Source organism: Anopheles nili, chromosome 3 (assembly GCF_943737925.1).
Source record: "Anopheles nili chromosome 3, idAnoNiliSN_F5_01, whole genome shotgun sequence".
In the NCBI taxonomy this organism is placed as follows: Eukaryota; Metazoa; Arthropoda; class Insecta; order Diptera; family Culicidae; genus Anopheles; species Anopheles nili.
Window position 1 is genome coordinate 18493758 of NC_071292.1, and position 14381 is coordinate 18508138.

The 14381-nt window shown below is 47.9% G+C and overlaps 1 protein-coding gene across 1 annotated transcript in view; it reads left to right on the forward strand.

Annotated features, from left to right (window-relative positions):
* The first annotated feature begins 6846 nt into the window (after positions 1 to 6846).
* The window catches only part of LOC128723829 (uncharacterized), a 96332-nt gene continuing 88797 nt past the window's right edge, over positions 6847 to 14381 (forward strand). Inside the window, exon 1 of the mRNA XM_053817595.1 lies at positions 6847 to 6876. Within this exon, the coding sequence (XP_053673570.1) occupies positions 6847 to 6876 (30 nt within the window). The remainder of the gene's footprint in view (positions 6877 to 14381) is intronic.

A 14381-nucleotide genomic window follows, 5' to 3' on the forward strand; every position in this document is an offset into this window, starting at 1 on the left:
CAATTTCTTCCACTTCGATGTTCTGTTCCGGTCCGGTGGCGTCGGAATGTGTTTCCTGCTGATGTTTTCATTCCCTTCTTTTCCCGCCACCCGCTTTCCACTCACATTCGTCACTCGTCTGGTTCGTCGTTTGTCTGGGGATGGTTCCTTGCATTTCCAAACCGCTTTTTTTTCCTTTTTTTCCTCCCCCTAAAGGGCTGCTTGAGAAATGAGTTTCTTTTGCTCGACGCGCACGTACGAACCTTGCGTTTGCGCATTGCACTTGCGAACACTTCGTCGACCTCTTTATCTCTTTCTCTCTCTCTCTCTCTCTCTCTTTAGCTACCTCATGCCTTCTCTTTCCGCCCTTTTTCCGTCTCGCCAACCGTAATTTTGTTCCCGTGCAGACACACGGCAGTTGCACCGGCCGGTTCTTGGCGTGGCCAACCCATCATCATCTCGTCCATCGTCTTGGCTCTCTTTCTATTGTTTTCTCTCTCTCTCTCCCGGATCGACCGATTGACCTTCACCGACCGCGTGGCGTGTGTGTGTGTGTGTGTGTGCTAGAGCGCCCCCTCGCGGTGGTTTCTCGTGGTTGTCTCTTGCGTTTGTCTTTTTGCGCGTACCAAATTGGCCATTTTGTCTGTACAAAACGAGACGACTCTCCCTTCGAGACGGTTTTTTCACGGTCACCCCACATCTTTCGTTTTCTCCTCCTTCTTCGGAGGCTTCCTTGTCTTCGCTGCCGAACACTTGCACATCTCCAAGATGGGACCGGTTTTGGGTTGGTTTGCGGTGGCTTCCCAGGTTTCCCGGACCCGGTTCCGGTTTCCGGGCAAGCTGCAACCGGCTGCTCGGGAACCACTGGATGGGAAGGAAGCGAAATCCTTATCAGATGCATCGCGTTTTTTCAAGGGCAAGAGCTACACCTTGCGTGTGCAACGACATTTGGCGCGGCAATATTCGGCTTCTTTTCGTCCATCGCACACGGCACGAGAGTAAATATTGTTTCGGTTTGTTCTTGTCCGAATTGCTCCGTGAGTTTACTCAATAAAATTACACGACACAAACAAAGTTCAATCCGATTGTTCATTGAGCTTTTCTTGCTTTTACAGCGTTGTTTTTGGAATGTAAACACTGCAGACTGATTAGTACGCAATTTGTTCCCCCTGCAGGGTTGCCTAACTTTTGCTGACAATTGCGGTGGAAGGTGGATTTTTTCACCCCTTTCGTGGTTTGTTTTCTCGACAGAAAGTCAATGAATTCGAAACACCTTGTACGAACGATGTGCCGCCTTGCTCGTGGCAAATGGTCTGCACCGGAAAGTAAAAGTGTGAACGTGGCAAAATCGCTGCCGAAGCTGTCTTGCATTTTTCCAGCAACCATGTGTCGCGGGGGTTTGCTTTTTGGGTGGCTTTAAACTCCTCGCTCGTCGAAATTGGACTCCTCTTCCGTCTTTTGCTGCAGCGCTGATTCGAGCGCTACACGTTCGATCACACGCGATGAATTAATAAAATCGATACATTAATGAAAAAACCGACTGAGAGATCGCCGCGGCGGTGGCGGTTTCGCAATCGTTTTCAAAATGTTTCTCAAGTGTGTGCAGTGTTTTGGTTTTTGCGAGTGACACAAAATCGTCAGCAACACTCTGGCGCTTCGTTTTCGGTCGCTTTTTTTTTGGGGGAGGAAATCAAGGGTTTTTTTCTTGGCTCCATGAAGGTTGAGCCGGTGCTATATTGTATACATTATTTTTATCAACAAACAAATTTGTTGGGATGGGCGAAACTGTGGCACAGCGTTCGCTGCCCTTTTGCTTGGCGGTGATGACTTTTAATTGTGTGGAACGTTGATTTTTATGAATGGGTGCGAATGTTTAGGGCTTCATTCAAGGAAATCAAGTATTAAGTACAAATGGTGTTAAGAACTGGCAAAATTGTATGATAACATTTTTTTGAGGGTTTGGTGAGGTCTAGTCGCTATGTTTAGGCTAATATTGTAACTATCGCTAAATGTGTACCTATTTATTTTGCCTTTTTGTGCTGGCCCAAATATTAACGATGAAAGTAGCTTAAAGGCAACTCAGAAAAAAATATCTTTAAGTGATTGTGTTTGATTGTAGAGTGAAATCGTAAAACAATGGTAACTTGAAAATGTTTGTTATTTTCGATGTTTCTTTGATTACATTGTAGAAGAGTTCTGAGAATTCGATAAATGCTACATCGTCCCCTTTAGGCCAGTTTCATTTCATTCATTTTTACTCGGTAATGGAGGTTTTATTTTTTATTTTCGTTTTATCCGAAACATACTTCAGTTCGGAGAACATTCGCTAGTGTCTCATTTTCTAACTATTAAACTCTATAGCTACTTCAATTCAATACTTTTCCAGCAGTAATGGCGTTCTTTGGCATTTTTGCACGTCATTTGTTTAGATGGCTTTGTCTTTCTAACAGCCAAGAACGGAAATTTGAATGATAACAGCTCTATTCGCAAGCTGATTGCGAGTGGAATTTTCTCACTTTGAAGTTCAAAGATAGCCAACACTAGTGTGGTATAGTATAGATCGAACATTTATTGTTTGCACTAGATAGTGTATTGTATTGTGTCAGATTATTGTTGATTTATTCCATTTTATATGTACGCGCTAGTCTTTGTTTGTTTTACTTTGACAATAAGTCTATCCCTCGTCATTCAACAACACAATACACACTCTTTAAAAAACGTTCGGTAAAGCGCTGATAGTTTTTTTTCATGTTATTTCATGTCTACCATATCGGTTGACAAATATTTATTCTCAGAATATTTGTCTCGATAACCAGTCGAATGGCACTGAATTGCCGGTTCTTCTGCCGATAGCGTGTGCAAACTGTTTACCTTCTGACGGCGACGCAGCAGCGACGGTAAACAGATTTATCATATTTCGAGACGTGAACAAAGTGAGCAGCAGCAGTTGAGGTCCTTCTTTCATGGACGAACTGTCCCTTCCATACAATGTATCGTACCACGAACTGAGCTTGATTCCTCCCACAGCTGCCTGCACGAATTCGTTTTATGTAGGCGCTGAACGAACCGAAAAAAAAGGAAAACCAGCGAGCAGATCTTAATTTGTCTCCCATCTTGCCCAGCGGTATTATTCCTGCTGACTTCGATTACATTGTTACGCTTACCTTCAGCAATTCTTCCCGTTGACAGTTTGACGTTCGTTCGATCGCGCGAACGCGGCTAATTTTCCCACCCAGCCACATTTCCCAGCAGTCCCTCGCCGGAGGTGCCGTTTCGGAGCTCCATTTGTGATTGACTGGCCTGGTGTTGGCGCACATTGGCCTTGTTATTTTTTGTTGCTGTTCCTCCAGCTCGCCTTGTCACGGGGTGGAATGGCATCAACACGCGGTTTGCGCTGATATGGCTGATAGAGCACCGAAGCGAGCTGCACGATAAAAAGTAGCAAAATGCCGCGAACGGATAATTGCAATGCCATCGGCAAAACGCCAGATGAACGGCGGTGGAGTTGCGAATACAAAAAAAAAACTAAACAAAGCTTAAGAGGACACGACGGTGTGTGTGTGTGCGGTTCGAGATTAGCTTCAGCTTGACAGGTGAAGTGAAGTGACAACACGAGAGCGAAACGTTGCAAAAAGTCCTTCCATTGGTGGAGATTAGTTTGTTGCAAGTTGAATCGAAGGAAAGAGGAGGCCAATTGCAATGTAAGCATTATTTATCTGTGGTTATTTTTTTTTCTTGTTTAAACGACAACGCGCACGAAGGAAGTGAATGAAGTCATTCATTGGTGCTGGCTTGTAACAGTAACAGCTCGTGCAATGACGCCGTTACGATCGATCAGAAGTCATGTTACGGGCAGCAATAAATGTGAGGTTATTTATGCTCCACGATAAATGCATATGATGCCTTTCGCTGGGTTCTGCACACCCTGTTTTTCAAGGGCTTCCCCACACCTGCAGTCGGTGCTGATAGTAAAGCATTTTGTGGGCGTAATAGCTCGAGAGTGAGAGAGAAAAAAAATCGCATTACCACCTCTAGCGAATCTAGGGCGTTCAAGGCGACAATCCTCCTAACTGTCGCAAGCCCTACTTCGACGTGGTGGTCCCTTCAAAGACGTTTTCTCACCCCCAATCAGCCAGTTCTAGTGCTTGCTGGCGGCACAGGAACGAATCGCGCGATCAGAACTTAATGTGGCAATGAATAATGTGTCGTCGCCGGGACCGGATGGAAAAAGGGACACACCACACCTCCGCCGGTATCGTGACGTGGGATCTTTACTTTTGAGCGCACATGAACTGGCGCAAAAATGCCGCCACTGAGTAAACTACCCTTCCGCCGAGGGACCGACCGACGAGGACGAGATTGATAATGATCGATATGCATCTGTAATGTGCATGTGGAGCTGCGGGAAGCGAGGCAGTGCGGTTGGTCGCATTTACATATCAAAGCGAATGTGAAGTGTGATTTTTCGCTGTCAAGGCTACCTTCCTGGCTGACCTAATAGTGCTTTGCTATTTTTATTTGCCTGCAGCCGAGGGAGTTATAGAACTTTCCATGTTAAAGTTAGTTTCGTTTTGAGTGGTCTTATTTCCGATTTAAAACCCTATTAAATTGAAATCATGTAACATTAATTTGGGAAATGTAATGAAAGGTTTTTTTTTAAAGCGATATGAATTGCCTTAAGCCTTAACATTTTTCAACATTAGTTTCATATGTTCATACTATTTACATCGGAATGCTCATACTGTGTTCTTTAGAATGCTAATCGTATATTATTGCCCCCAAAAAGGCCTCAATTGCCCTAATAAACCCTCGATGGTCAAACACGCATGGCACATAAAGCGCTTTTCCGTGCGTTTTCCATAACGCACGCACCTAGCGCCTATTTTCGCACACACCACGCGTACGACAAACACCCGAGTGAGCTTTACACGGATGGCCTTTTTCTCCACCCCCTGTTGTTCTTTGTCATCGCATCGCACCGATGATGCACCGTCGTTTGGCGTGGCTTTCCATTGCAATTGCGCGAAAACCGCAGCACCCTCGGAGCGGTGTATCGAGCGCTAAAAACCCGTCTAACTAATGCGCAAATATTCAAATTAGCGGCATATGAGTCGAGAACCCACCGACGTTCGTCAAAAAATGGCCCATTGTTCGGCCAGGGCTTTCGGCGTCGTTGGTGGGAAAAATTGACCGTGTGCATGCACACCTCACCCGAGCTCGGGCGCGCTTTGATCTGCCGCCTTACGCGAGAACAGAAGCGACGGAAATGGGCACCATCGTAACCGCAACTTGCAGCCTGCATGTAGTTGCATTGCAAGGGTAGGGCTTTTGCACCAACGGCACGTCTGTCGTCTGCTTCCACCTCATCCCGTACCGTGCCACGTGACCTACGCCACCTCCCCACACATCGTGAGGCGTATCGAACGAATCGAACCGATGCGCGACCGTTGATGGACCGTTTCTCCGCACCACCACCGTGATGGTGTACTACTGGAACTAAAAAGGGTTGTTGCGCTGTGTGAGAGGGCCCAATGTGACGCGTGCGAGCGAAGGAGTGGTACTTCAAGATCACCCACGATCACCAGCTTCGCGTCCTATGATGAATGCGGCGTGATGCGAGCGTGCATCGATTGCGTAATGCGGTCTCTGGGTGGGGTGGGACACACTCGAGTCACGTGTGTGTGTGTGTGCGTGTGTTTGTGCACGAGGATGGTTGCCGTGTTCCGGACGTGATCCGCTTTCTGCAATGAATCATTGCATCGAAGCCTCGAAACGACGGGGATGGGGCACTGTTTTGTGGGTCTGTCCGTTGCGAGGTTTTGGGTAGTTAATCATAATGGGTTGTTGCCATAAATTGGGCTTCGATGCATTGAATGCAAATGTGGGCGGTGTTTGTAGTGTTTGGGGTTGACATTTGCGCGGACATTTGCTATTATGCTGGGTCGCGATGGACCTTTGTTGTTAAACGCATGACACGTCGAGGGAGAGATTTTGTTTCGTAATTTGCAAATACGATTTGGCAAATGCATTTGATTTGTCGTTTGTTTTGCGTTGTCTCTTCGTTTCCACTTAGCAAAATGAGGATTATAAAAATAAATGTATAAAAAATTGTATTAAAATGTTTACATATTCTGTATGCTATGTTTTGTAGCTTAACGTTCACATTTAATCAGCCTTTATAAAATTGATTGAATAATAGATTAGCTTGTTTTTTTTAAATTAAGATCTACTTCTAAATTATTCTGTTGTCTGTTTAAAATTCAACCTCCGTGTGCCCTACGTGTTTTAACAACACCAAACGGTTTCTGATAGGCTCCCGAAAACGCGCTCGTGGCTCGAAAATGATATAATATTCATGAAAATTGATCGCCCACATATAAAAACGTTCCGTACCTGTGCCTGTTGCCGGCGTGGCTCTCGCTCATCGCAGTATGTTTTCCATAATGGCTCTCCCAACCGTCGCTCAGGCCGCTAATATCTCATAACCGCGCGAGGTATTATTTATGCGAACATTGACATTATTTCGACCGTTTTCGAACCACCATCGCAACAGGGCACAACATTGTTTGGCCATCCTTCTTGCCGAACCGTTTTTAGCTACTTTCCCGTCTAAAACCACCATCGTCTCCTCGCCGAGCAGCCACCTTCGGTACAAGTCCTTCACATTGTTGGCTGTCGCTGCAGGGCGCGCTGCTCGTAATTTATGTTATTGACATCTAGTTCAATTGCCACCTCGTCTCGAGGACCAGCAGCGTGCGCTGCTCGATCGATGAAGACGTCGTGTGTCCCCTTCTGTCTGGTGCCGGTGCTACCCGAGGGCGAGGGCTTCATCACTTTTCAAGGGAAAGTGAGTGCGCTTCTCCCACGATGGGGTGGTTGGAGGAGGAGGAGAAGGTGGTAGGTTGACGGGGAACAACCGATATCACGTCCGACGAAACCATCTCGCCGACCGACGGACCAACCGCGGAGCAATTAACATTCCGATCGTTTTATTTGATTAGAGCACGCGTGTGCACCGCCACGAGTCATTTTTGTGTGTTCTGGGGTTCTGGGGGGGGTGCTTAGGAAGGTGGAAGAAGGTGGCAAATCGTCTGGCGTGCGAGAGTGTGTTGGTGTGGTGCATCCAAAAATATGCAACCCGCAAATACACACGCGATGCACCGGGTTACGGTTGAGCCCCATGCTTGAGCGAAATCAAATACCAAGCACTTAATTGTCCTGTTTGTGTATGTGTGTGTGTGTGTTTGTGTGATTTTCTTCGACCCCACTCTCGGCACCACAAATCCTCCCCCCCACCCCCCTCCTCCCTTAACCCGTCTGCAATTCAGGCCGGTTGGATGCACTTCTCACCGCGCGTCGGCTTGGGAGGGTTTTAGATTGTAAATGGTTTCATCCCGCGCCTGTGCGATGGTGTGCGTTTTCCTCTTCCTTAACGTGGGCTCCTCGCGGACTCGTCGCTCTGCTTAATTCGAAGGCTTACGGGCGTCTCGGGAAGGCGGGGGTCGCTTATTTTCGGCTAGCGCGTCGCGGTGCAATTAATTATTATTGACAAGGAACATTTCGCTGAGATGCCTCTTGCTAAGGATCTCGTTCGGTGACCGAGCGCCATAAATCTTGGGCTGTGGGACACGTCGGAAGGCTTCTTCTCCTCACGCGGTCGTTTGTTTGATGGCACTGGTTAAGGAATCTGATCGATTGGGTAATCCGTGAGGCAAACGGTGGGGTCGTCTTACAATGTTGAAAGCTCGTCTAGGGCTGGTACTTTTTAAGGAGCTATTTTATACTTTGGACTAAGGAATGATTACATTCTAGTGATATGAGATATTATGCTTCAGGAAGCCTCTAAATGCAGTTCAAAATTAATTAAATTTTAAGCAAAGTTATAATACGTTTTACAGTATTTTATACGCAATCTCATAAGCGTTAATGTGTTCCATTTTAGAACATTTGCTCTTTTATTTTCATCCAAACACACATAATCTGACCGCGCTCAATGAATGCATTAAATATTCCATTTAACACTTCTCCACGTGTATGAGCATGTCAGTGGAAAATCGATGGCCACATTGCATAAAGCGCGCCTGTGCCCCCAGTCGCAGAAGGGCTGTAGTGTCCGAGACATTCTGCCGCAAGAAAGGATCCAAAAACCGGGCACCACAAGAAGGAAGCCCTTCACGCTCGTCCCCGGCGGCATGTGTAATGCATTTTCCCTGCTCAGCTGTGCATGTGTGTGCGCTCGCGCGCGCTATTTCCGTTCCGTTCATACAAAAAAAAAACGTTACACATGACGCACACACACACCCCAGACGATGGTGCAAGCTCTCCAAGGAAGGCTGCTGCCATGTGCTCCCTTTTGCGAAACGGCTGGCCTGCGTCCGTGTGTGCATAATCTTTGTTCGCGTTTCGGTTTGCGCTTGGGGGGGCATTTTTTTTTATCATTTATCCTGCCAAAGCACGCTGCCAGTGGGTTGTGGGATATCAAGGTGCGGTAAAGCGGTAGCTGCCCGTTATGTTAATCGCAACATCGCCGCATCGCGTTCGCGATCTTGCGAAACAATGCAAACCTCGGCGGACACCTGGGTTGGATGGGTGAGAGGGAAACCGTGAAAATGCACCCCGTTGCAGCCTGCAATCAGGAAAACCCATCGGATTCCGGACGGTGATTTTCTCGCCGCGGCGTCCTTTCGGAAGCCATGTGCCGTGCGCGGTGTCGTGATTTTAGCGGCAGCTGCGAATGTTTTTAAAATTCTAAACGCTCGCCTGCCGGCTGAAACTGGGCACTGGAAAAAGGGCTGCGGAGTTGCATAAGCAAATAACACGCATCGTGGCGGGCATTTCAATGGCGGTTCGGTTTCGTTGGGCTCGGAATGGCCGCCAAGCTTTCCAGCTGGCTAGCCATATCCTGGGCCGGGACCACGAGGTAATATTGCCGTGGCCTGCGTCGAGAGAGAACACCATCGATACACAAAGGGTTCCAAAGTATCGGACGCCCTTTTCGAGCTTTTACCGAGTGGGAGTTGGGTTGTGCGGACGCCCATGGTTACTTTGGTGAAATTCAATTAGCCGATCCCAGCTGGTGGTGGAAGCTGCTGGTGATAAAAGGCCCTACGAGCTCTGAGTACTTCTTGCACACTGCCCGGTTCGAAAGCAAGTTTAATCTTCGGTGCTTTGTTAGCTGCGGTGTCGCGTTTGGGCTTTCCGCTGGTCGAGCAAACAATCTCGCCTCGCCCGATCGGACGCCCTTGACCCTTTCATAATCTGATCGCTCGCCAGCTGCAGATTTAGATGCAGTTTGCGTCCATGGTGCTGGGGCTGAGCTAATTTATGCGTTGCGAGGCAGCAGTTATGCGCGTAATGAACTTGAATGTTTTCTAATGGGATGCATCGGTGGACAGTGTTGAGAAATGTTTATGAGTGGTAGGAACAATTTACGACAAACCTGGGTGAGTTGCTGTATTCTTGGATTGGATGGAACATTGGATTTTATGATTGAAATAAGTACCAGGTAGTATTGAACTGTATTTGTCCCGATAAGGGCAACAAACATATCTTATTTTTTCTCGTGAATAATATTATTTTTTTTTGTGGTTTTTTTTATCAACTGTACGAAGGTTCAAAATAATGATTAGATAAGTTGCACAACAATCTCAAGTATCGTACAATGTAGTTGTAACAAAAATCGAACAAACATCAGGAACGATAACACCCAACTCTGGCCACAAACGCGCCCTGCATCCCGAACTGAGCAAATTATCAACGGCGATGAAACGGTGTTTGGTCGTGCAAGTACTATTTCGTTACTCAATTGCGAAGACTGCGAGTTTTATATTACAAATAGCACAAAGATCTTGACTCATCGCAGACATACAGTCGTTAGCAGCCCTACACCCGACAATCCACACGACACTGGCAGAAGCGCAAGCGAGAGAATTACAGAGCACTTCTGTGTTGCAAATAAGCTCGCCCCGGCGGCTTTACATCGCTCCGGATCATGACCAAACGACACGGACCAGACCCCCGGTACGCTGTCAAAACGATCCGCCAACATGTTGCCAACATGACGGCGTGTTCTTGGCGGCACCGAACGTGGCAATTTATCCCTCTCTATCTCTCTCTTTCTCTCCATTGCCCATATCGTCCCGCTTGTGCGTGCGCGCGGTACACTTGGTGGAGAAGATGAGCTGACATCAAATAAATTTAACGTTTATCTCGACAAGTGTGCCTCTGCTTGTTGGGGGATGGAAGCTGTGTGGGGGACAGGTGGTGGAGCCACCACCCTTTGTCAACTCCCCCAAGGAGGGACGGATGTGATGCACATGCGCACTCGCGGGACACTTATCTTGGCCGCGGGATCTCTTCACGATCGCGCTCGATCGTTTGGGTCAAATCCACACAACCATCCTTGCCCGTTGTGACTCCAGGAGGGAAGGTGGACGAGAGGATCACACTGGTGAGGGGGTGGCATTTTGAAAAGTGTCGAGTACGGTCTCCATCGTCCGTGGAAGCCGTTGTCGTGTCGACTTGCTTTCTTCATTGGCCCAAGATCCTAAGCCGTGCGCGATCCAGCGCAATCTGGACGGTACCGTAAGGTTTTGGGTTGGCCTAGGTTATATATTACGATGGTAGCGTGTCCTAGCTCGTGCGACAATCGACAATGTGTGTGCGGGTTCTACCTCGGGAGAGGTGTGTTCGGTGTTGAACATCATGCGTTTGGTTCCGCGCGCGCGATGGAACTATTTTAATTGTGGCTTTTTATGCAGCCAATGCTATTTTCGGTTGCTGCGACGGGTTGTCGGTAACATAATTCTCGGCTCCCCAAGAAGCTGGAAGTGCAGGAAAAGAAGAGATTTTGCGCTCGTAGTTCACATATGGGAGACATTTGGAATGCCGTGAGTCTGGCGTGTTTAGAATAAGTCTGAAACGAGCCGCTGAGAGAGCGGTCGTGTCTGTCCGGAATTAGAATTTCTTGTCACTTTGTAACCAGAATGTGATCTAAGCTTTAGAGCTGCCAGCCATAGATTTGAATTATTTTGTGCTAATCTACGGCTAGCTTGGCGTGATTTTAGACCTTAATTTCAACTGGACCATTGCCGAGTTGTGATCAATTTAAAGATTCAATTCGCATCATGACAGTGTCTCCTGCGAGGCACAAAAAGGGCCACCCGTAGAGGTCCGTATCCCATGTCGATAATTAGTCAGGAAGCATGTTTTCCCATACTCAGCGTTATGTGCTCTCGTGACCTCCCGTTTTCATTAGGGTCCGTGGCGCAGGTTCATGTTTCAATGGGTGCCGCAAATAGCGTGAAACAGAATTCCCCAGCATGTTGGGTGTCGTGCCTCTCCACTGCCATCGATGCATATCCGCGTCGGCAGCGGAACATGTGGCCAAACGCACGGAGGAACTCGCGGATAAAAACATATATTTATTTAACCGTCCGCAGAGGTCCAGAGGTCTGTTGTGTGCAGAAATAGTCATGGTTTTTTGTTCCGTAGCCTCCGTGCCAGCCGAAGCGAGCAAATCTCCCATCCCCAATGAGGGACTCCTCGGTTGAAGACGTCCCGTCCCATAGCGTTATTATATTCGTGATTAGTTGCAATTATAATAATTATTGTGTGTTGGTGGCGAACCGCGTCTCGTCGGAGCGCGCACACACTTGGCGGTGTTTGTTTGCTAGCCGGCGAATAAGTTGGGACCCTCTGGTAAGTTCTAGACCCTCGTGCCGTGATGTCGGCGTTGACTGAAATTAAGCCCTTATCGACGGACAACTCCACCCGTTCAGGCTTGGTCAGAGTGATAGAGAGAGCAACGTACTCGAGTAGTGATGACCAGGAACGACCGAGGGTTAGGAAGTGAGATGTAGTTACACGGGACAGCGCTCTAGAGAGTGTGATACAGGAGGGCCCTTGAATAACTACCACCAGACTGTTAGAGCGAGGGATTGGACCGTAAATTGCGTGACGTCCACGATACACAGATATTATGCGTGGAAATCGTGCTTGAATAGGATGACGGACGTCGTGCCAATTTCGAGCAGTAGTTAGTGACCAAATGTGCAGTAGAGTAATATTATACTGCCTTGAAGTCCGTCCTATCATTACCAATCGTCTCCGTGCCAGTCGACCTTGTTTTAGATCTTCTTAAAGCCCTTAACGTAGACAGCTTCGATGTTGAATTTCGCTTCCTAATAACGGTGTGTACATAAACTGCCACCTGCGTTACCTCGCAGTTTCCCCAAAGACACCCACCAGAATTAACGTCCACAGGCTCTCGCATTGCTACCCATCCATTGTGGACGTGTTGTGTTGCTGATACTGCTGCTGTTGCTGCTGCTTGAATTATTACAGCACAAACCAAGCCGTGTGTATAGCAGCTGGCCGTGTTTTGTGTGTGGCACTAGGGTTTTGCGCTAGATCTCGGGACTTGTGTCCAATGGACAACGATTCCGAGCAGCAGCGCGCCTATCATTTGATTGGATTCTGGGAATCAGTTGGTTTCCGCTATGTGGCCGGTGCTATGCGAGAACACCGAGCGTCTGTGTGTGTGTGTGTGTCCTTTTGCCTCCTTCAGCCTCATTTCCTAGTTGTGCTGCTGCACCTGCGCGCATTCTCGTGAAACCCACCCCCTTTCGGTCCTTAGGGGTTGGAAGTTGACCACGGTTGTGCAGATTTGTAACGTCATCTCCCGCCTGCATATATGGTACCTCCCGGTTCTCTGGTTTGTCGCATCGGGTTGCGATAGTATCTTCCGTTCTCAGCACTTTAAACATTTATGCTGCGCTACTTGCCGGGTGTGTGCTTACTTTGGGTGAGGTCCACGGGTGGGCGTTGAGGGTGGCGCAGAATGACCCAGTTCTAGGAAAATATCCATCCCTGGGTCCCCTCTTTTCCAGCCACCGTAATCTTAATTGTGTGCGATGACCAGCCGCGTCGGGGCTGCTCGTTTGCTTGTGGGGAGTGCTTGTTCCAAGCCGTGGTGTTAAACTTTAATATGCTCCTAGCGCCCCTGCCAACCAGCTGAGCTCGGTTCCTAATGAGAGAACGTGGACCTGAAGTGCTTCGTTACCGTTTGCCCCACGCGCGTTCAGAGGCTCTGGCTCCCAGCAGAGGGTGTTGTTAGGGCAGCGGGTGTTCTAGGTATATCATTTACAAAAGTGCGCTCTCATCGTTATCGTACTCGCTTTGGTGTTGTTGTTGTCATTTGCGTTCGCGAACATTTTCTTTGTCTGGTTCCAATTCCAGCGTCACCCCACGCGTACATAATAGATCTGCTTTGAAGCTTTAACTGACGCAATAATAATAACTGACGTATGTTTGTTTTATTTTGCTTTTTTTCCCCTTCTCTTGTAGGTAAGGTATACCCGAAAGGCTCGTCTAGCTGTAATGTATTAGCGACAACAACTGGTCGACGACGGCGTGAAGGGTTTGTTCTGAATTGGAAATTTGAAGTCGCAACAACACTTCCAAATCGTATTTGTTCATTTGGTCCTGACAGTTGGCATTTGTTGACATAAACAAGCGTCTTACTTTAATGCCTAAAAAAGGTTTGTGTTGGAACTAATATGCCTATCTTATTAGGAATCGAACCAAGCATTTACATAGCTGTGAGTATGGTGCCTGCCTGCTAAAGGTTCAGAATAGAATTAATTTACGTTTCGCAACATTTCCCTGATCGTCAGCATAATATCTTCTAAATCGCCCATCCGTTCGAGCATCAGCCGAGAGATTGCAATGTCTGCATGAATGTCTGCTTCCGTTTCCTGCACGGCTGGCGTGACTTACCCGACAGGAAGCACCGGAAAACTCGCGCCCGTGTGTTCGTGCGTGTGTTTAATCGTTGGGAAAATTGAGAATTGAATTAAATTTGAGCCGCTTCAGGCGGCGGATGGAGAAGCAAACGCGCCCGGTCATGATAAGGTGTTTGCTGTGCTCCGTTACCGCTTCTCGAGAAGCGCGTGGAACACGGTGAGAGCCTCGCTGCCGGGATTTCACATTATTCCCGGACGGGCGACAACCACAAAGCGTTGACTTGCCATCCTCACGATAGCTCGCTTCCTCGACGGCTGGCCAGTGCATGCATGATATTATGTAAATGTGACTCTCAAACCAGCGAAGGCTGTGTTTGTGCACATGTGTATGGGAACGAGCCCGGAAAGGATTACCATTTCCGACTGCGAGAGAAGCCAGGTTCGCTGCATTCGCCACACCACAACCCATGAGGCCTGAAGTGTGATGCAAGGAAAAACAATGCACCAAGCTGCGAATTGCACAAAACGCATTCCTAGCCACAGCCAGTAAGCCAGTAAGCTATGCGCGCCATTGTTCGTCCTGTGAAACGGTCTCCATCGAGTTGTCACTTCTTGCGACGGCTGGGGCACAGAATAGGGGTTTGTCGTTGGTGCAAA